Source organism: Callorhinus ursinus, unplaced genomic scaffold, assembly GCF_003265705.2.
Source record: "Callorhinus ursinus isolate GAN/ISIS: 27379988/994484 unplaced genomic scaffold, GSC_fseal_2.0 scaffold46, whole genome shotgun sequence".
Lineage (NCBI taxonomy): Eukaryota > Metazoa > Chordata > Mammalia > Carnivora > Otariidae > Callorhinus > Callorhinus ursinus.
Genome location: NW_027397108.1, coordinates 9,812,400 through 9,834,376, shown reverse-complemented (window position 1 = coordinate 9,834,376; position 21,977 = coordinate 9,812,400). Strand labels below are relative to the sequence as shown.

General features: G+C 57.9%; 1 protein-coding gene across 4 annotated transcripts in view; it reads left to right on the top strand.

Moving 5' to 3' along the window:
* FBXO31 (F-box protein 31) overlaps nt 1–12,786 on the top strand; it is a 41,550-nt gene extending 28,764 nt beyond the window's left edge. For 3 of the 4 annotated variants that reach the window (XM_025860537.2, XM_073882375.1, XM_025860540.2), the window contains 5 exons: nt 163–237; nt 5,909–6,018; nt 6,647–6,800; nt 7,929–8,329; nt 11,144–12,786. In XM_025860537.2, the coding sequence (XP_025716322.1) occupies nt 163–237; nt 5,909–6,018; nt 6,647–6,800; nt 7,929–8,329; nt 11,144–11,366 (963 nt within the window). In that variant the 3' untranslated portion in view covers nt 11,367–12,786. The remainder of the gene's footprint in view (nt 1–162; nt 238–5,908; nt 6,019–6,646; nt 6,801–7,928; nt 8,330–11,143) is intronic. The other variant, XM_073882376.1, reaches the window with a different exon arrangement.
* Nucleotides 12,787–21,977: the final 9,191 nt, after the last annotated feature.

Genomic DNA, 21,977 nt, shown 5'->3' with positions numbered 1-21,977 from the left:
AGGAAGTGCGTGCTCAGGGTGGCTGAGTTCCCTTCTTGGACTGGCTGAGGTTCGGTGGCGTCTTGGGCTTCCGTACACATATGGGATCTGTCGGTGCGGGACAGGTTGGTCGTGCCGCCCATGACTGACTCGCTCCCCTCTCCTTTGTGGTGAACGCTCAAGATTGTGAAGAAGGACGAGTTCTCCACCAAGTGCAACCAGACTGACCACCACAGGATGTCTGGCGGGAGGCAGGAGGTGAGCCTGTCCCCCTTCTGTTCACATGGCGCAGCTGTGAGGTTGAATGGTTTGACATCTCCAGTGTGCCCCCAATGAAGGGCCGTCTCCCCTGGTTCATCCCAATGTGTGCGTCTGACCTTTGCGTCAGGACATCCTGTGTACGTGTCCATGCACACAGGCTTTCATTCCCTGCCGCCCCTCGGAACAAACGAGCCCCAGAGAAATCGTTCCCTCTGATTGGCTCTCTTTCGCCCCTTTGGTGAGAGTGTCCGTGTGCTGCTGGAGATTTCTTCTTGGGTGTGAGTTTGCATGGAGACCAGGGGGCTTTTTTGGAGCCTCTGTGTTCTCCCCACAGACGGGCCTGGTGGCTGAGATTTCCAGGTCTTGGCAGTGCAGCACGGAAGCCTGCCTCGGAGCCACACCCGCAAGCTTCTTAGGACTTCCTTTTATTTGCACGGATACTTTCACATTGCCTTTGAGTTTTCCTTTTCTGAGGAGCCAAGTCATACTGCTGTTTCAAAACATTCTTAAGAAAAACTTGAACTTTTAAAATGTAGGATGCTCATTGAACTTACATTTATTTAATAGCTGTGTATTTCTCAAGTTCTGAGTCCGGCAACTTCCCTGTTAGCCAGAGAATTGCAGGGAGGTGTAAGGTAAATTCATACGCACGCATGTCTGTGTCTGAAGAGTGCACACAGGTGCTCACTGGAATCCTCTGGAGGTAGATGAGGCCCTGTTTTCTCACATACACGGCCTGTGAAGGTGATGGTGCATTTTTCATTCACAACACTGTTGTTGAAGCCTGCACGTAGTCACACACATGACATACAGGTGAGTGCTCTAGTCCGCGTTTCAGTGAAAAAGGTCAACGTGTTTTCTGAGAATAGACACCTCAGCTGTGGACCTCAAAAAGGCCAGATAGTGTATTTCTGGAAATACATATGCTGGGATCAGAAAAAGGTCTTGTAAGCCGCGTCTGTGTGATTTTGAAGTGGAATGGTATTTTTTCTGATTATAAAAGTACTAACCCAAGTCCTTTGGGGAAACTCTTAAGAACACGTGCACGCTGGGTGGGAGCAACGCTTTGCTGGTCTCGGGACTGTGGCGTCAGTTTGCGTTTCTGCGACCACGACCGTGCCCGAGGCTGAGGTTAGGGGCCTGGCTAAGGGTTTCTCGAGGTTGCTCTCCCTGGTGCTGGTATGTTTCTAGTTGATTTGTAGGAGCTTTTTTTTCATATTAGAGAACCCAATCTTTCAGGTGTAAGTTGCAAGTATTCTTCCTCCTGTTTTTGTCTTTTAGTTTAATTTATGGTATATTTTTTTCCAGGAGTTTTCTTGTTTTTAATTTTTATGTGGTCAGAGGTGTCTGTCTTCCCCTGCCGAGCCCGTTGGGGAGATGCTGTGCCACCGGGCAGAGCAGAGGGAGAACTTGCTGTGTGGCCCTGCGGTCACTTCGTCCCTCAGCTGCCCGCGGTCACTCGCCGGCTTTTCTCTCTGTCCCTCCCCCCGTCTCTCCCTTCAGCCATGTGGGGACAGGGTCTCCTGCCCGTTCAGGAGTCAGCCAGAAATGTCTTCACTTTCTTGTGGAGTCTTTCAGCCCCAGGGGAATGGCTTCAGGCCCCAGGGAGAGAAGACAGGCCGTGGGGGGATATCGCCATGTTCCTGATAGCTCTGCACACCGAGGTGAAGCGCTGAGCTGCGCGCTCTGGTTGTCCTGTGCTCTGGTGGCTGATGGGCATGTAAAATCCTGGGGCCACAGGGGATGGAGGGATCCTGGCGGCCAACAGGGCTAGCAGGGGAACAGGGCGGCGAGCGGTCTCCTGGGCGGGATGGGGGCGGGGGATCCTCTCATGCCCCCAGGGGCTGGCCTGGTGCTGCACTGTCCTCCACCCTGAGTGGCACTGTGAGAGCTTGTGGGGGATGCCCTGGCGGTCCCCCTCTGCCGGCCGTGCTGTCTGAGAAGTGCTGCCCGTGAAGGAACCAGTGAGTCTCCCGCCGTTCCCCTGTGAAGGCCACAGCCGCCCTGCAGGTCTCTGGCTGATGCACCGTGTCTTGCTCACCAGCCCTCCCACTGCTCACACCCAGCTCCCGTCCCGAGGTTTCTGCTGCCACGTCCACCTTTGAATGCCAAGTCCAGACTGCCGTGGTGTGATCTGATGTCTCAGGCTGCAGTGCCCTTGGCCTGCCCCTCACGATGCCTCCGGGTGACCTCTGTGCTTTGCACACTGCAGCCCCTCTCCTGGGTTCCTGTGAGCAGGGCAGGCCCTCAGGCCTACCCAGGCTCGTCCTCCCTGGTCTCCTTCACAGGTGATGGCAAGGCCCAGCTGCCATCTTCCCTGCCCACCCTGTGCCTGCCCAGCCCCCCAGCCTGAGGCTTTTGCAGAACTGGGGCCTGCGAGGAGGAGCAGAGACAGGGAAGAGAGGAAGGAGTGAGGACGGCCAGGCCCCACCCCTGCGATGCTGTGGGCGTCCCTTGTCCCTCCTGACCAGGCTGCGGGCTTCTGCTGGCCCCACTCATGGCGCGCTCTGCACTTGGTCATGCAGACTCCTTGACTGGACACAAGTTGCTTTTGTTTCTTTGTCTCATGTACTGAAATGATACCTTCTCACCATCAAACACGCAGTTGTGGGAGCCCCACCCGGGAGCAGCCCCCACACCCGTCCTCCGTCATCCCTTCTTGTTCTCCGAATTTTGTTTATGTAACTGGGATCTAACTCCATCTAATTTGGGTCTTTTTTTTTTCTTTTAAGCTTTTTAGCTCTTCCAGAAATATTTTCCAGGCTCATTAGAATTCTTTATAATCTTTATTTTTAAAGCACTGTTCCATCCGTCATCCGTAGGGTGATTGCGTGAGTATAACTGCTCTCCTGCGGTCAGACACGGGGTTTGTGCTCCCCGCTCCTGACCTTCTGCTTGGGTGACTTGCTCTCTGAGAGCCTCAGTCCTCATCTGTGAAATGTGGAGCCCTGCGGGGGTTGGAGGACTGAGTAGGGCGGGGTGTGTGAGTGCCTTAGCGCCAGGCTGAGAGCCTCCAGGTGTTACTGCTGGAACTCTGTGCAAAAACCTTCCCTGGTTTTTGGATCATACAGAAATGGGATTGCCGGGTAAAAGGCCCTGAAGATGTTCCAGATTCTTGTTATGTGTCGTTAGTTTGCTGGTCCCCGTTTACCACCCACCAGGGTGGCTGAGCCCCCGCCGCCTCTGCTCCTGCTGGCCTTCCTCTTGGCCCTGGTGGAAACAAGGCCCCTTAGCACGTGGGCTCGGGAGTAGCTCTGATTCTGCTGCTTACTAGCTGGGTGACTTGGGGAGGGTTTCTCAAACTCTGTGACCCCATACCTCTGTAGAACAGGAAAGGTGTGAGCACCCGTCTCCTGGACTGGTGTGCAGATGGAGGAGATGATTATGTAGTGCCAGCACCTGGTGAGCAAGCTCTGGGTAAATATTATTCTTGTGTATGTTCTGGGCCCCTGTGTTTCTCCTTGTGCATGCGTAGCTCATGAGATAATTTCATAATGAACATATCTCAAAGGTCTTTGCTCTGAGTAATTGGGTCTGGTTGGTATTTCTAATGACTGACCTTTTCTTGCAAAGTAAATAAGATTATGACTCCGTACAAGCCAGCCTCATGGTATTTAGCTCAAGTCTGATTACTCACCGTGGTAACATAAAATCCCTACTTGTTGTATTAGCTCACTTCCATTTTTATCTTTTTGTTATCTGTTTGATTTTTTTAGGGCCTTACTCCATTTGAGTGGAAGGTTTTGAGGTGAAGTCTAATTTGTCAAGTTTTTTCTTTTATGATTATTGTTTTTGGTGTCTTAAAAGAGTTTGCCTATCCCTAAGCTGCAGAGTCTTCTCTTCAGAAGTTTGGTAGCTTCATGTTGTGTTTGGGTCTGTGGCCCATCTCGGATTATTTCTTGTGTGTGGTGTGAGGCAGGGATTGTGGTCCTTTTTTCCGTGTGGATGTCCAGTCATTGGAGCATCATTTGTGGAAGAGACTTTCCACTTCCCATTGGGTGGATTGGATGTATTTGTCGGAAAGCAGCTGACAAGATAGATGGGTCTGTTTCTGGGCTCTCTGTTTCATTCCGTTGGTGTATTTGTTGACCCTGATGTTTGTACTACTGTCTTGATCACTACAGCTTTATAGTAAGTCATACCATGAACTGGTGCGGTTCCTCCAGCTTTGTTCTTTTGCAAGATTGCTTTGGACGTTGTAGGTTCTTTTCAGTTCCATGTGAATTTCAGAATCGGCTTATCTGTTTGTACAGAGACCCTGGTGGGACTGGGACTCTGCCATGGCATTGAATCCATAGATGCCTTTGGAGAGAATTGCTGGCTTGGTACTTGGTCCTCTGGTCCTTGGGCACCCGTATCGTGGAGGTGTCTCCGTTTTCTTCTGGCGGTCCTGCGGCTGTCAGAGTAGGGGTCCTGCACATACTTTCTAATGTGTATTCCCAAGTCACATGTTGTCTGAGGCTGCTGGAGATAGGACTTAAAATTTTTCATTTTCCAACTTCGTGCCGCTGGTATAGAAGCTTTCAGTTGATTTGTGCATAATGAGCTTGTGGCCCTGTAACTGTGTGCTTCAGTCACTGCAGTGAGGGGTTTCTGTGTGTGGCCAGAGTTTGGGCAGGGAACAGAGGAAAGCAACTGAAAGATTATAGCTCTCTTGCTTTGTTGTGGTTAAATCGCTTTTGTTTCTGTTTGTAGAACTAACTCTGGATGGTCATTAGAAACAGTATATTGAGCTAGGAACTTGGAGTGATGGGTTAGTTCGGTTAAATGTGCAGAATCAAGCTATTAAGCACTAACTATCCTTCACATTGTTTGATCCCATAATGAATGAGCTTTGAGGATGCAGTGTTTATAAAAGCTCCCTTTTCACAAATGAACTTTCTGAACGTGTAATGTAGCTATGAAGGCACCTCCCCATCACCACCCCCTGCCCCGCTGTACACCTGTCTTGTTCTTCATTGGCAGTAGCAGAAGGCAGTTCTGGCCAGTGTGACCGGCACAGGAGTTAGCCACAAGAGTCCTGCTGTGCTCCCGCTTTCCTAGAAGCCCCAGAACCAGGCTCGGTGTAGACACCACATGTCCTGTTGGTGGCCACAGAAGTGAGGCTCATGTGGCTGCTACCTAGGAGCTCTGGACACGGGCTGAAGGGACCCCATGGTCCCTGTTGCCTGTTGAAGTCTGGGTCTGTGTGCTCTGGGAAAGTGGGGACCAGAGCCCTTCACTTTCCTTTGGTGGCTGAGCTTCACAGGAAGGAGGTCAGGGACTCGGGGACCAAAGTGTGGTAGCCCCCTCCTCTTGCCCAGTCTTCTCCATCTTGTCCACCCTGCTGGGACCCCGGTGACGCTATGCCCAGGGCATCACCCCAGCTATAAGGGTGCGGCTTTTTTTTTTTTTTTTAATTTTATTTTTTTGATGGAGAGAGAGCACAAGTAGGCAGAGAGGCAGGCAGAGGGAGAGAGAGAGAGAGAAGCAGACTCACCGCGGAGCAGGGAGCCTGGCGTGGGGCTCGATCCCGGGACCCCGGGACCGTGACCTGAGCCGAGGGCAGACGCTCAACTACTGAGCTGCCCAGGCGCCCCAGGAGTACTGCTTTTACCCACTTAGTGCCACAGCGAGCAGTCCTCCATGCGCATCGTGGTGGTTTTCACGACCTGTGCTCTCTTGGAAGGAATTCCGAACGTGGCTGAGGGAAGAATGGGGGCGGACACTGGAGGACATCTTCCACGAGCACATGCAGGAGCTCATCCTGATGAAGTTTATCTACACCAGTCAGTACGAGTAAGTGCGGTCCCCTCTGTGGGTCCTGTGAGCACAGTCTCTGTCCCCCCTCTGCCCCCCCCCGCCCCCCGCTGCCCTGCTTTGGTGTCTGTTTTCTGTCTGATCTATCATCATGAGCCTGGCCTGTGTGCTGGAGCCTCAGGGTGGTTTCCCCATGTCTGCCGGGGGGCACCTCCTCTCTTAGCTGCGCTTCCTGCCTTGGCCTCCGCCCCATGCCCTGTCCCCATGACCCATTTAAATAGTCCCTTGTGCAGTGAACATCCCTTTCTCGGTCTCCGGGGTTCCTGTGCCAGGGTGACGGAGCAGGGGCGACATCCGCTTCTCTTTGGAGAGTGCTGCCTGCCCCAGTTCCCTTGTGGTGCTGGTAGAGCGAACGTGCGCCCCTGTTCAGCCCTGTTGGAATTCCAGACAAGGTGTGAGATGTGCCCTGCAAGTGTTTTGAGGACGGGTGATTGTGGCTCAGGAATGTGGGGTGCCTCCGCTCCCCCCTGGCCTGGCAGGAAGCTCAGCCTGGCTGTTCTAGGCTACCCTGCCCTGTCTGCCGTTCCTCACGCTGCAGGGAGGTGAGTGAGCTCTGTACTTTTGCCTGCCCGCCGAGCTGCTCTCATGCCTCCCCTTCCCCCCACAGCAACTGCCTGACCTACCGCCGCATCTACCTCCCGCCCAGCCACCCGGATGACCTCATCAGACCCGGCCTCTTCAAAGGCACCTACGGCAGCCACGGCCTGGAGATCGTCATGCTCAGCTTCCATGGGAAGCGTGCCAGGGGCACGAAGATCACGGTGAGTCCGGGTGCTACCCTGGCGGGCCCCGCTCTGTAAACTCAGTCTGATTGGCTGTGCGGTAGCCTGACTCGGGCTGCACCCCAGCTACTCACAGTGGGCTCTGGACCCGTGGCACCCCTGCGCTGGGGAGTTTGCTGGGAATGCAGATTGTCAGGTCCCACCCAGACCCATTGAAGTAGGATTTGTATTTCACAAGACCTCCAGGGGATTTGGAGCATTTCCAAGGTGGCTTTTCCCATGGCTCTCAGTCCTGGCCACACACTGAACCCCTGGGGCTGTTGAAGAAACCCTGATGCTGGGCCCTGGAGATTCTGATTCAGTGGGGGAGGGGCCTGGGACTGTGGCTCTGTGAGGTCCTCTGATGGGTGTAAGGTGCAGAGACCTCCTGCATTATTACACAGGCTCCCGATGCCATCCTGGCCTCAGCAGCTGAGGAACACAGTCGGAGGGTTGTTGAGCTGAATGGGGGTCTCGAACCAGTTGGCCATTAGGCCTGCTCCAGGGGCACCATCCACACTGTGCTCACCTGTCATTTGCATAGCTGGGGTGTGTTTCTGCCAGATGCACTAACGTGTCCTGGGGAGCAATGCCTGTTCTTTGTGCTCACGGAGCTATGCTCTTGGACCTCGATTGGCCAGGGTCCCTGTGCTCTGGGAAGGCTCCTTGTGTGCAGAGCCCAGCACTGGGGCCCCTAGTGGAGCTGTAGGGCCTGGAGGGTCTCCCAGGTTCAGGGTCAGGAGCGTTTGTGTTCTAGGCAGACAGGTTCAGGTCTGGCCCTGCTGCCTGGCCCTGGGAGGGTCTGTGCCCTTCCCTAAGCCCCAGTGTTCTAGAATGGGGAGGTTTTTATACCTGGAGGGCTCAAGTGCACATGAGCCACTATGCTGGGTGTCTGTGCATCTCTTGAGGTCACTCAGGTTCTGTTAGCCCCTATTTTCAAAGATCCCTTCACAGATGGGGGTGCCTGCTGTGGGCACATATTTTTTAAGGGCTTCTAAAATACTCTTCAGAAGGGATGCTGCTAAGTCAGTGGGAACGCTAGAGTGAGCTGATTGGGCCAGAGGTGTGATCTAGGCAGGAAACCACACACAGTGTGTCTCTGCTGATGGCCGCATGTTCGCTCCTCAGGGTGACCCCAACATCCCTGCCGGGCAGCAGACTGTCGAGATCGACCTCATGCACCGCATCCAGCTGCCTGATGTGGAGAGCCTCCGCAACTTCAATGAGCTCTCCCGCATCGTCCTGGAGGTTCGGGAGCAGGTGCGCCAGGAACAACAGCAGCAGGAGAACGGGCTCGAGGACGGTGAGGGCCGTGGCCGGCAGAGCCCCCGGGAGCCCCAGCGGGGCCCTGCCCAGCCCATTGTGGAGCCGCCTGCTGAGAAGGTCGGGGCGCCTGGGGACGGAGAGGCCGCGGCTGCGGCTGCGCCTGCTCCTGAGCAGCCCGCCCACTCCGGGCAGGGGCAGCCGTTTGTGTTGCCCGTGGGCGTGAGCTCGAGGAACGAGGACTATCCCCGCACCTGCAGGATGTGGTAAGAATGCCAGGGTGGGCCGTGACAGGCCTGCCGGGGAGTCCTGCCTCCCCACCCCCGTGGAGACGGGCTGTGGGGGCCGGGCTCAGCACCGGCCAGCGTGGGGGCTCCCTGCACCCAGCGGGGAGGCCCTGACAATTCCGTCTGAGTCCCAGCTCGGGCCCGTGCGGACAGCGCCCTTCCCTGGGCTGCACGGAGTTTGGAAGCTTCCGACCCCTCACCCCCGGGGAGCCTCCGAGGGGGCTTATTGGAACTGCCAGGCACGAGGCCTCCTTCCTAGTGCCTTCTGTCGCCTCGTCAGTCAGGTGCAGGGTAGACAGGTGAGTCTGCAGGTGGCATTGAAAGCAGCCGGTGAGGAGGGGGCTCTTCTGCCCTGTCCCCCTAGAAGCCAGCTCGAGTCCACCTGGTTGTCGTTGTAGGTAAGGCCTGTTGGGGGTCTCCCTCTGCTGGCCCCTGCTGTGCACCATCCAGTGTCAGCCATCTGTGTCTTCCTATGGTTTCTCTGCTGGCTCAGAAAGTGTGCGCAGAGGGCTGGCAGCACACTCCTGCCCCAGGGCTGGCTTGCTCTTTGCTTGACGGCTGTCCTTACGGTTTTGTCTCGGGCCACTGCCCTCAGCCACTCAGGTCCCCCCTCCCCAGCCTGCTACACTTCAGGGCTCCCTAGGTGTCGATGAACTAGAATGAATGAAACCACAGACTTGGGTCCTCCGTCCCACTGGCCACATTTCCGATGCCAGCAGCCACACGTGTATTGCACAGTGTGGGCCTAGAACATTCTGTCAGTGCAGTTAGTTCTCCTGCACAGTTGCCCTAGGGGACCTTTGAGGGGATGACCTGTCCGTCTCTTGGCATCACAGCTGCCTGGCCTGAATGTCCAGTTACGTGGAAAGGTCGGTTTCCTTGACTTCCGGGCTGACTGCCGTCTTGGGCTGGTGGTGGCTGTCTGATTGGCGCGTCACACGTAGAAGAAACGTGGGTGGGGCTCTGAGCTCCGGAGGGAGGCTTTAGGTGTCTTTGTGGGCTTGGTGGGTAAATTGGTTCTGAGCACCGAGTGCCCGTTGGGGTGGTGCCCCCCACACCAGCATGCAGTTCACGACACCGGCTTGGTGTCTGGCCACTGGACTCAGTTCTGACACCACCCCCCCCCCCAGAGATGGCGTCAGACCCAGCAAGACTGCCTCTTCTCTCAGACACCAGTCCCAGCCGTGCTTCTGACCAACCAGCTATAGGTCGGGGGTTCCCGCGACCTCCTCCTCAGGTTCGATTAATGGGCTGGGGTGGCTCCCAGAACTTAGGGACACACTATGTTTACCATTTTGTTGAAGGAGTGAGAAAGGACGCAGGTGGGCAGCCACATGAAGAAACGGGTAGGGTCCTGAGTGCACTAGCTTCCAGCCCCGTGGAACTGGAGTGTGCATAGGTGTCCCCCACCTGGGAGCTCCCTGAACCCCGTACTTTGGGATATTATGGAGGCTTCCTCACAGAGGCATGGTCCCTCGTTAGCTCCATTTCCAGCCCCTCTCTTGTCTGGAGAGTGACGGGGATGCTCAAGATTCCAAGCTTCTGTCCCTGGCTGGCCACCTGCTGGTGTAAATTGTCCCTGAGGGATGTACCGGGATCTCAGGAGCCCTGTGCCAGGCACTGGCGCAGAGGTCAATGCGTGTTCTTCTCTTTATCTCACGTAGTGGGAATCCGTTCCATTTTCCTTTACGGTACACAATGATCACAAAAGTGGCCGAATGCGGGTTTTCTGAGAGGAGATATACAAATGGTGTTCCAGTATGATTTCAACTGTTGTGAGCTTTTTAGTGGTCATAAAAGAGAAGAGTTGTGTCGTTCTTATGAAACTCGACAGCCCGCAGTGTCTGGTGGCCAGCCAGGAGCCCAGTGGGCTCAGTCGGGCGCTGTCAGGCCAGCCCTGCGGTGGAGGCACGGGACGTGCCGCACACCGGTCTCTGTGACCTGGGAGGGGCGTGCTGTGGTCCCTTCCCTGTTTGGTTTGTGTGTCTGCGAGGCCTTGCCCCAGCGTGGGTGCAGGACGTGGCTGCCTCTGGTCCTAAGCTCGGTGGGCATCACTTTGCCTCCCTGTGGGTTCTGGGGCCAATTTCCCCACCTGAGACTCCCACGAACCGCTCGCCCTCACGCACAGGCCTGCTTTCCCTCTCCTGCCCAGGGGAGCCTCGGCGTGGTGGATGGAGGGTCGGGTGCCGGGCGCCGTTCTGTGCGCTGGGAGATTGGGCCAGCCCGCGGCTCCTCATTATCTTTATGAGCACCAATTTCTTGGCAAGAAAGACACAAATTGCATCTCAGTCTCACATTGCTCTCGAAACTTGAAACTTAGCCTTTACGGGTATTTGAGAGTTCTGCCTTCTGAGTTCACGATGGTTGGGTGCCAATAAGTCTTTATTGATTATAGTTGAGTCATTTACATGCTGACATAGCTGTCCTGGGAATTCAGATTTTAGTTATCTGAGCCAGCTTTAAGAAGGTGTACTTGGGGACAGAATTACGCGGTGGGGCTGCCCGAGACCCTCCTTCTTTAGCTGGATGAGCTGGTGGAGAGCGGCAGTCAGCAGGGTGAGCCTGACCGTGGGCCCGCGGCTCTGCGCGCTGGGCACCTAAAGTTGCTTGGCGGTCCAGGTGATGCGCTCTCTCAGGTGCTGTGACTTGCTGCTTCCTGCTGGCAGAGAGGAGGGCTGGCCTGTGGTGTGGGGGCACTGCAGGAGGGGGCTGACGGGGTGGGACGGGGCCCAGGGCGCTCCTTCTGGCCCCTCTCACGGTCCTCCCGGCGCTTTCGCTCTTGTCTTCGCACAGTTTTTATGGCACAGGCCTCATCGCTGGCCACGGCTTCACCAGCCCTGAGCGCACCCCTGGGGTCTTCATCCTGTTCGACGAGGACCGTTTCGGGTTCATCTGGCTGGAGCTGAAATCCTTCAGCCTGTACAGCAGGGTGCAGGCCACCTTCCGGAATGCAGAGGCGCCGTCCCCACAAGCCTTCGAGGAGATGCTCAAGAACATCCAGTCCCTGACCTCCTGACAGGCCACTTTCTTGCGGGGCGGCTCCCGGGGCCCTGGATCCGGCACCTGGGAAAGGAAGCAGCATGCACTTTGGAGAGTCGGCCTTCTGACCAGAACACCCACCTTGTAGGAGTCTTGGCCCAGCCACCCCAAGACTCTTTGTACAGAGTGTGTGATGTTTGCGTGTGTCCTCGTTAGGAGCTCGTGGGAAGGCTGACTGAGCACGTCTTACAGAAAGAAAGAACGAACCAGAATGGGACTGATTGAGAGGGCTGGCTGCAGAGTGTTGTGAACAACTCAAGTGGAGAAATTGGATTTGTCCTTGGCCTGCTGGCAGTTTTCAGGGGACAGGTCGAGGGACCCTGGGGGCTGCTAAGAGGGATTGTGTGTGGGGCGTGCCAGCTGGAGGCGAGTGGAAGTGGCTGCAGGCTGGCAGGGGCCTGGGGTGAGGGCAGCCTGGGTATGGAGCAGTGTGTGCACAAAGGGAGGTCCAGGGGGGTTCAGGATGCTGGGCCGGGACCCTGGACTCAAGTGCCGTTTCTATACTAACCTGCTTGGAGTTTGGACAAAAGCATTTCCCCTCTGACATGTTTGTGCATCAGTGCAGGGGGTCAGTGATGCGGGCCGGGAGGGAACGGCGGCTTGGCGGCCCTGGCCTCTGTCCAGCTTTAGAGTCAAGACCTTCGCTGCATCCAGTTCCACACAGGCTGTTTGTTTGCACCCCCAACCCACCTCCTGCCCATGCTCTGGTGTCAGAACCCTGAGCTGAACCACTTGTCTCAGAACCTGCCCCAGAATTGGGCAGGGCCATATCCGAAACAACCCTGCGTTTCTCCACTTGCATAGCATACACAGGTGCTGTTCTTGGAAGGGTTTAAGCAGCAGCGTGGTGGCACAGATGACTTTGGAGCTCCTTTGCAGGGAACAGGGCAGCTTTCTAGAAGTCACCCCCTATGCATGGAATGCACTTTGGAGATCAGGGTCTCTTGGGATCCTCCAGGGCAGAGGTCTGAGCACAGATGCTTCTGTGGGTGCTGTGCCGGTGTCCCACTGACACCTGCATTTGGGGACCCACTGTAAGGTCTCTGCTGATCTTAGTGTTTCCTGAAGAACAGAGCCCAAAATGCACGTAGCCCCCCGAGAATTAGTTGCAGCTCTGCCTCCAGCCTGCAGAGAGCTGTCATCATGTTCACCTTCCATGGGGGGCGGCTTCACTGGGGAGGCAGGCCAGCCGTCCCCCTCTCTGTTGCTTGTCCTTGCTGGGTGGACTGTGCTGAGCCCTCATGCCGGGGGCAAGGGACCCCAAGGAAGGGGGCAGCTTCGTGGTGCCTTCATGTAGAGACTAACTTGAGATGTCCCATGAAACATGTTTTCCTGATGAATTTCTCCCTGACTGGCCTTTTTTTAAAAAATAAAAAATCCCTATTGCTCTAGCTTCAGTACCGTCGGCAACTTTGAACTTCCTTTGCTTCCCAGAATTGTAGAATTGATAAGCTCTGGGGCATGGTCCCTAAAAGGCAGACCTTCTATGAGGTTCTTCCCAGCTCCCGACTCGGGAGGGTGGCCAGCCAAGAAGGTGGAGTCCCGTCCGGCTGGCTGTTGGACACACCGTGGCTCACCTCCCACATCCTTCTAGTAGGACCTGAGGCGTGGTCCCAGTTTTCGTGTCTTCTGCAGGACCAAGCCTCCAAGCGCTGTCACCCCCACCCCCTTGCGGCCGTCACTGTGTGTCCTGTACCAGGCATGCTGCTCCTGCATGGTGGTGGCCGCAGCCGTGAAAGCCTCGGTGAGAATGGAGTGAAGGCCCGCGGGGCGTGCGGCTTCCAGGCTCCACGTTTCGCCCGAGCCTGAGGCTCACTCTGAGGTTGCTCTGCCTGAGTGCCCCCCTTGTCTGTATAGCCCACTCAGATTGAAGATGAGCGTTTCTGATGAAAAACCAGTCTCGAACCCAGATGGTAGAACCTGCCTCTGGAGTGTGGGCCTCTCCACGGTTTCTGCTAGCCGTGGCTGTTGGCTGTGTTCACGTGGGTCCCTGGCTCTGGCGTCAGGCGGTGCCCCGGGGACCTGTGGGGCGGAACGGCTCGGCAGTGGTCTGGGTGAGGGCTTGTCACCTGCACAGCTGGGCATCCAGCATACGTCTTATTTCCCACTTAGTGGAACTGTGGCCAGTTTTGGTTTCCAGTTGAGTAGGCGAGTGTGCAGAGCCTGTGCAAGCCAGCCCCAGGGGGCGTGCCTGAGGGCAGAGCGGGCAACCAGCCCATCCGGGCAGCTTCCAGCCGGTAATTCGTTGCAGGTGAGGATTCAGAAAGGCTGAGGTCCTGGTTGGAAGCCTGAGGGCAGCTGGGGGTTTGAGAACACAGGTCCCCACAAGGAACCTGAATGACCCAACTTAGGGACTGTCTGTGCCTACGTGCTGCATGATTCGGGGAAGGTGGCGGTGGACCTGGGTCGGTTTGGCCATCTTCCCCTGGTTGGCACCCCCTTACTCGCCACTGTGCTGCCCTGTGGTTGGATGAGTCTCGTGGTGTGAGTGGCAGGGGAGGGGCCTCAAGTGCGTGTCTGCTGCTCGATAGGAAGAGCCGTGGAGATTTCAAATGGGAGTCCGTGGAGGTTCTTGTGTATTGGGGCTGATTGTTCACTGCAGGAGGCTTTTGCGATTGGCCGGCCACTCAGGCCTGGCGGTCTGTCTGGTTATGTTGGCCCACCCAGCTCAGACGTGCCGTGTCTGCTGCTGGGTGGGAGCAGGTTTGGAGGCCTCGTGGTGGTGGGAGTTTCAGAATCCCTCCTCCCACAGTCCAGACTGGGCCTCCTGTCCTGGCCTCGCTCCTCCGTCCCTCCATCTGGGCAGCTGGCTCACTGTGGCTGGTGTTGAGGGCTGCACCCTCCCTCCCTCCCTCCCTTCCTCCCTTCCTCCCTCACCTCTTGCCCCAACCCAAGCAGCTTAGGCTGGGCGCCTGTACTTGGCGTTCCTCTTGGCCAAGGCGGAGGATGGCAGCGCTCCCACAGTGGGCTAGCTTGAGGAGCAGGCCAGGCCTCCATCCCCGCTTCATGCAGAACAAGCTCTGAGCTGGAGTTGGCCCATCCGACGTTCTCTCTCCCTGAGAACCTGGGGTTGCTGCTATGGCCCGGTCAGGCAAGGCCTGTCCCTTAGGCAGCCCACCCTCCGTGCCCCCACCAGATGCAGCGGTTCAGGGCTGGTGTTCAGTTTGTGGGTGGCCCGTGTGTTGCACACTGCTCTAGTGCTCACGAGCAGTGACAGAGAGGACCCTGCTCAGTCCCTTGGCGTGGCGAACTCGGTCACGGGGATTTCGGAATTTCTGAGCTCCCTGCGTAGACCCGGTGCTTTGAGGAAGTTGCCCTGTTCTGTCAGAAGCCCTCGTTCTGTCTCTGTCTTCATGCTCTAACTTTTAGGAATGCTTATGGGAGTGTTCTCAGACAGCCCTCCCTGGCTTGCGGCTTGTGCACCCCAGTCCTTGGCCAATCCCAGAGGTAATGTAGGCTGACCTCCCTGTTCTTACTTTTGGGAGGTCTGGGACATACATCCTTGGAAGTGTTTAGAGAGTAGAAATAAGCCATGGTGCCGTCGATTAGCCTGCAGCTGCGAACGGGAACAAGACGGTGCCAAATTACTGAGTGCTCTGTGTCATTTATGGCTTGGCGGCCTGCAGGCCAGCCTTCAGGAGGCGTGGGTGACCGGCGGTGCCTCTGAGGCTTGGAAGACATCCTCTCTTCTGGGCCCTTTCTGTGCTCACAGGGAGACCCGCCAAAACACAGGAAGGGGTCAGAACCTTCACTTTTTCAGCCTAATTTTACTTTTGGTTGTTCTTTGAGATCACGTAGCCTACTTGGAGAAGAAACCCGTTTCTGCTGCTTGATACTGAAATCCCACGCCCTGACAGCCGACAGGTGAGGTGGGGGGAGCTACTGTCCCTCTCGGGTGTCTGCTGTGGTGCAGGGTGGGCTGGAGCGGGGGTGATGCCCCCGCGGCAGGGCCAGGACCCGAGGAAGTGGCTGCTGTGAGCCTGCGCCCAGTGTTGTCACCGGGATGGGACCACCCTGTGGGGCTGTTTCTCCATAAATCAGTTTTTGAAACGTTGTGTGCTTTGTAATTGTTTTTTGGGGGATGTGATTTAGATGGAGGCCGGAGCCATGAGCAACGTGAGGTGGGGGTTGCTGGGGGCCAAAGGATGGGAGTGGATCCTGGCGGGGTGGGGGGCCCTGGGAGCCTCTCACACCTGGACCTGACAACATTTTGACTTTCCCAGTCGTGCAATGAAGTGGTAAGTGATCCCTGGGAACGCAGACAATGGTAGGTCACTGGATCCCTCCCTCTGACCTCGGTTTGATAGGTGTCCGCATCACCGACCCAGTGGCCCTGAGGAAAGCTGGGGCCACAGTGGGATTTTCTCAGGCTAAATTCAAGGGGAGTTTGCCTTTTCTGAGAACAGGTTAAGAACAGGGCAGATGAGGGCAGGGGCTGTGCTCTGTGGTGGGTGCACAGCTGAGGGTCTCATTTCTGAGTTTTCTGTTTGTAAAGGGAATATGCTTGTTAAAAAGTGCAAGAATTTAATATAGGAAGTATAAAAGCACCTCATGTTCCTGTTCAGGGGCGGGAGGAGGTCCCTCCTCTGTCTGAGCAGTGGCTTAGCCCTGCAGCCCCCCTGGAAGAAGGCTGCCTAGTCCTTCCCCCATGGGAGGCTGCGCTGGCAGGGCCCTGGCCAAGCTCCCAGTGCGCCCTGCATCCCCCTGGGTCCCCTCGTGGGACTTTCTGTAGTCTGGCCTCTGGTGGGGATTTAGGGCCGCCGCACGCACATGGGACCCCAGCCAGCACGAACTGAAAATCTAGGAGTGCTGGAAGGCTGCCTTCCTAGCACCTGGTTTTTGGAAACATACGGCTGCAGGGAATAGTTCCTCTGCTCATGTTGAGGGTGGCACCTACGGTCCTTTCCCACCCCCACTGGCCCTTCTGTAGATGCCCAGTCCTGGGATGAACAGGTGCTTCTTTGGGAGCGGACAAGAGGGAAGGAGGCCGTGGACTCTGCTAGGACACATGTGGGGAGCGCTAGAGGGAGGCCTGAGAGGTGGCCCAGCATCCTGCTCTCCCACTGCGGGCACATGCCTGTGGCCCAGTTCCAGCTGCAGACCCAGGGCTGCTGAGCAGCCCACAGCAACCCCTGGGGCTGCTCAGTCCCCAACCCCAGCTGCTTGTTTGGAGCCTTCTCTCTTGGGCATTGAGTCTCCATGTTTGGGGCCATCCCATGTGGTAGGGCACTGAGCAACATTCCTGGTCTCCTCTATCATGGCAACCCAAAACGTCTGCCGACATGGCCAGTGTCCCCTGGGGGTAGTCACCTTGTGGAGAACCACTGGGTCAGTACCTGCACCTTCATGCCCCAAACATGGTGCTACCTGTTGTGGAAACAGCAGTTAACCAGCAGTGGGGTCTCTGCCCTGCAGAGGTCACAGCATGAAATGTCCCCCAGATGGGCCTAGTGGCCTCCTTTGGACACTCGGGGGCACCCTATTAGGATGTGGAATGGTCTGTCCCCAGTGCAGTCAGGGGTCAAGGCCAACATGGACGTGGGCGCACTTGGACCTGTGGTGCCTAGCTTGGGCGAAGCCTGGCCCGGCATGTGCAGGGCCAGGGCGGTGGGTGGGGTGCTGTGTCCTCAACCCATCTCCCCCAACCCAGGAGGGACATCACTCCCAGAACCTCAGCAGGGGCCCAGGAGCTGGATCTCTCTGGTGCTCCAGAGTTTTGGCTCCTCCCACGTCCAGGGCTGCCTTCCCCAGCACACTTGCCCTGGTGCCTGGTGGTCGGGAGGAGGTGTGGACCGTGTGTTACAAGTAGTGCTGCCGGCCACTTGGACCGACGGGCTGGCTCCCTGTGGGGTGGCCGGGTGGGAGAGGGAGATGCCTGCCCAGCCCTGGGATGCTGAGCCACGGCCTCTGGGGAGAGGGTTCGAGCACTCGTAGCTTCCGAAGCCCTCCACAGGGTTCTGATGCTGCCGCGTGGCGGCCCGTCCATGGCTGTCCTCCGTGCCGCGTAAAATGCATCTCCTTTTCCAGCATCTTTTGGGAAGAGGATGCAGAGGAACGTGACTTTCAACAAATGGCTGTCCCTCACTCTTTAGTGAGAAACGGTTGAGCTGTCCTTTTTTATCTTGGTTAGTTTCTGTCTTACGGTTTATGTGAATGTTTAGTGTGTACACGTCTTTCATGGGTGTGCATACAGCTCTGCACAAGTGCCACAGTTGGGGTACGGAGCCTTCCGTTCCCTGGTGCTGCCCCTTCAGAGTCAGCACCCCACCCTGCAGCCCCTGGTCCGCCTCCATCCCTGTAGCCTGGCCTTCCTGGGAACGTTGGGTTTCCGGAGGAGAGCGCTGCGGTGAGCAGCGCCTCTCAGCCTTTTCTTCATTATCCTCTCCCCCCCCCCAGGAGCCTTTCTGGACTTTTTTCTCCTAATACTCCCCATGACATTTTAATGCCACAGGTAGGCTGTGCAAGTTTGTGTGGGTCTGTATGTGCACGTTTGTGCTTGTAGCCACACAGGCGCAGATGACACAGCGTCCTATGGGCCGAGAGGGAGGCCTGGGGCGCTAACTGTGAGCCCCCAGGAGCCCTGATGGCCACGCTGAGAAGGGACGGCTGGTGAGGAAGGTGGAGGTGGGAGGTGCCCCATACCAGGCTGCCGCAGGGATTCGGATTAGAACTGGTATGGTCTGGAAGTGACCAGAGCCTGGATGAGGAGTCGTGCACACAGCTGAATGAGACAGGAGATCTGGGGTGCAGATCTGATTCCACTCTTGTCTGGGTTGTGCTGCTAGGCCACATGCGGTCTCAGGTCCCACCTGCTAGTGGCTCAGCCCCAGGGCTCACCTCACCAGAGCCCCTGTGACCACTCAGTGGACAAGAGGAGCCCGGACGCAGCCACCCCCACCTGGGGAGGGGAGGAGGGGCGCCCTGAGCCCTGCAGTGCATGGGCCGGTCAGCCCTCCTGCAGACTCTCAGAGAGCGGCTGCTGAGCACCCCTGTGGACCAGGGCCCAGGAGGCCGGCGAGGACCTAGACCCAATTCCCCTCCTCTCCTCAGGCTCCCTCCCAGACCCGGGATGGGGACAGAGGCTGCGGAGCCCGGGTGAACGGCCCTCACTCTTTGGTGAGAAACGGTTGAGCTATCCTTTTTTATCTTGGTTAGGTTGTGTGTGGCAGGTGCACAGGGCATCAGCAAGGGGACCTCCATGGAGCTTCACCCCCACTGCTTCTAACATTCCACAGTTCTATCGGGAGGCAGGCTCCCACAGGGTGCCACGGGCATGGGGAGACATGGCGTGGAGCCATGGCACGGAGCCCCTCTCCTAGAAGATGCTCTGGGGATCTCATGGAAAGCACTAGAATGTGAGTCTGGTGCTGGGGTGAGACAGGGACAGGTGCCCGGCTGTCTGGCTCGGGCTGTGTCCCTTTTGTGGCGCTCTGATGACAGGATGGTGGTGGTGCCCTGTCCCTTGGCAGAGCACAGGACATGGTGAAGGAGAAGAGCCCACGTTCCACAGTGCATCAGAGAGAGAGTTCTAGAATGTTGTGGTTGGAGGCGGGGAGAGTAAGGGGTGACGACGGAGCCTGCGATCCCACAAGGAAAGGTAAGGCTTTGGGACAGCTGACTTGCACAGCGGGGACTGGTCACATATGCAGGGCCCCTGTCAGAGTGAAAAAGGGAGTCCTGGATCCTGGGGGCCGTTAATACACCACAGGAGTCGGTGGCACCTGGTATGACCGTGACCCAGACTGGACTGGGAAGGGATACTTCCAAGAGATCCCAAAGTGCCCCCAATGAGGGACAGGAGCATGCAACTCTTGATCTCAGGAATGTAAGTTTGAGCCTCACGTTGGGTGTAGAGATTACGTTAAAAAAAAAATCATTCCCAAATGATTTTGGTAAAAATCATGTTTTTACCAAACCCACAGGATTTAGCTTTGTAGGGCTCCTCTGTGCCTGTCATGGGTCCATCAGGCAAGGTTATCCTGTAATAACAAACCTCAAAACAAAATCACAACTTCTGGGTTCTTTTCTGGGTTAGCAGTAACAACGTTCCCAAGGATACGGACGTGGACGTGTGGAAGGGACAGTCCTCCAGCCATGGCCCCCAGGGCCAGCATGGTGGTGGCTGGGATGGTCCCGAGGGCAGTGTCCTTGCTGCTGGATAATCTGTCCCTTGCTCTGCCCACCTGCAGGGGTAGGGGTGTGGCCTGCCACTTTGGGCCCTCTGTCTTGGCAGCCAGCTCCGTCAGGTCACACAGAGGCCTCCCCAAACCCTGCTTCTAACTGTGGGGTTGGGTCCTCATCTGGAGTAGAGGACAGGCCCTTTTCTCTTTCCAGTCCTACAGGAGGTTCAGATCATTGGGATATCCAGTCTGGAACAAGGAACTGAAGAACATTTGTGCCCCGTCTCTGGGTGTTTGGTGACCCGTCCCTTATCTTGCCCCAGCAAGGCGGCGGTTGCCCTCCTTCTGCTGGTCTCCCTGCATCTGCCCAGGGTTGGTTTGGGTTTTAAAGATTTTGTTAGCGCTCACTTGGCCTCATGCTGCCACAGCCTGCCGCCCTCACCACATGCAAGAGTGGGGAGAGTCCCCCTCTGCCACCAGCTCCCCGACGGCAGAGGTGGCCCCAGTCCCAGGCAGGTGGTACGAGGCTTCACGGCAATCTGAAAGAGACCCCCAGGCTGCAGGTGACGGTCGCAGGGGTGGCAGGAAGGGGCTGTCTTGGCTGGGTTCCCCTAAAAGCCAGCCGTGAGCTAGGGTCTGCAAGTGTATTACTGGGGAGATGAACTGGGATAGGGTGTGGGGAGGGAGGGAGGAAGCAAGGGGTGGTGCACAGGACATCAGCAAGGGGACAGCAGTGGGGGCAGCTGGGGCTCGGGCCTGCAGGGATGCCGGGCGGTGGTGTGGCGCACGTCCCACAGCCGTCCCACCTGCAGCCCCGAGCTCAGGTACTTACTCATCCTCCCCGTCACTGCTGAGGGCTGCTCCCGGGGCCGTTGGCCCCTGGCCCTCTTGGCCTGCCCCCACACGGGGGCCTGGAGAGTCGCTGTCGTCGGGCAGTTGTAGGGGTTGACAGCCATCAGCATGTGAGTGCTGTGGGGGCTGGGGGGGTGCACGGGTGCTGGCCATGCCTGCCTCAACGGCCCACCACTTGTCCGTCCCCTTCGAGCCAGGTCATGTGGCCCCCTCCGCGCTGCTGAGCCACGGCTAGCCCAGAGTCCTCCCCTGCAGGTCACACAAGGTGGCCTCCGGGGGCAGGGGCAGGGGCAGGCCCAATGCGGGCTGAATGCAAGCCCGACTCGTCACGTTCTCAGCTGGGGACCCTTGGCTGGTGAACACGCTGCACAACTGCACCGCGACTCTGGGACTCGGAGAGCGCTCTCTGCGCCGCCGCCTCCTCCTGCCCGGGTGCTTTGGAAACAAAAGCCTGACAGAAGCGTTTGGCAGCCACAGGCTCCTCTGGTCCCACTTCCCTCCTCTGAGGCAGTGGCTGTGAGCCAACCGCTGCCTGAAGTGGGGAGGGGAAAGGGCAATGCAGGGAGAACAGAGTCGGCCACACTCACGTGGTGACAGCCGAGCTGCCCGGGAGGCTTACTGCTCCGTCCAGCTGGCCTCCAACGTCCCACTTCCCGTGGGCTGGCTCTAGTACGGCCGGCACCCAGGCTGCCAGGGTGGGCCCTGCCCGGCGCACACAGGGCCAGGACTGCGGTCGGGACCTGGTGCCTCTGCGCGCTCAGGGGCGTTCCTGGGCGATCACGGGCCCGCTCTGGGGCTTGGCTTCACACTGGTGCTCTCTCTGGAAGCGCCAGCGATTCCTCCTTTCGTCGGTTCTGCTACGGAGGGGCATTCGGGTCACTGGCAGTCTGGAGCTGTTGACCCTGCTGCGGCCTGTCCTGGCCTTCTGCCGGGCTGACTTCTCATTTCCTTGGGGCGTATGACGGGGCCACGAGCAGCTCGGTTGTAGGGTGTTCATTCCCGGCCTTAGGTTTTGGAAGCGTCGCCGGATGGTCTGCCGACAGTTGCCAGCTTCGTGGGCAACCCAGCAGGGTTCCAGCGGCCGCGCGCCCAGCAAGCCTGCTGTTCGCTGGTCCCTCCGTCCGCTCCTGCGGAGGGCGGGGGCGGGGCCAGCGCTGAGCTGCCGCGGGCACGGCACGGCACGAGTCGCGGGGCCCGAGCGTCCCAGCAGAGCCACGTCCCGGGGGCTGGCTACTCCGGCCGCTTGGGGCAACTGCCGGCACGAACACCCGCCCGGGGGCGGGGGGCGCTCGCGTTCCCGACGGGGACGCCGAGGGGCACGCGGCCTCCAGCCCCCCGGACAGGCGCGTCCTGGCGTCCCTTCGGAGCCTGCGGGCCAACGGAAGGCGGAGGCCAGGGCCCAGGCCGCAGGGCGCTCAGGAACGACACGCGTCTGCAGAAGTCACCACGTGGGCCCAGATGCCGGGCGCGCGGCCAAGTCCGAACTTGAGGGAAAGCGACGAGCGGCTTCAGGGCGCCGCGCGGGCTTCCCTCAGCCGGCCGCGGGGCGGAGACACCGCTGCGGCGCCCGCGAGCGTCGGCCAGTCGCGGTCCCCGTGCGCGCGGGCTCCGCCCCA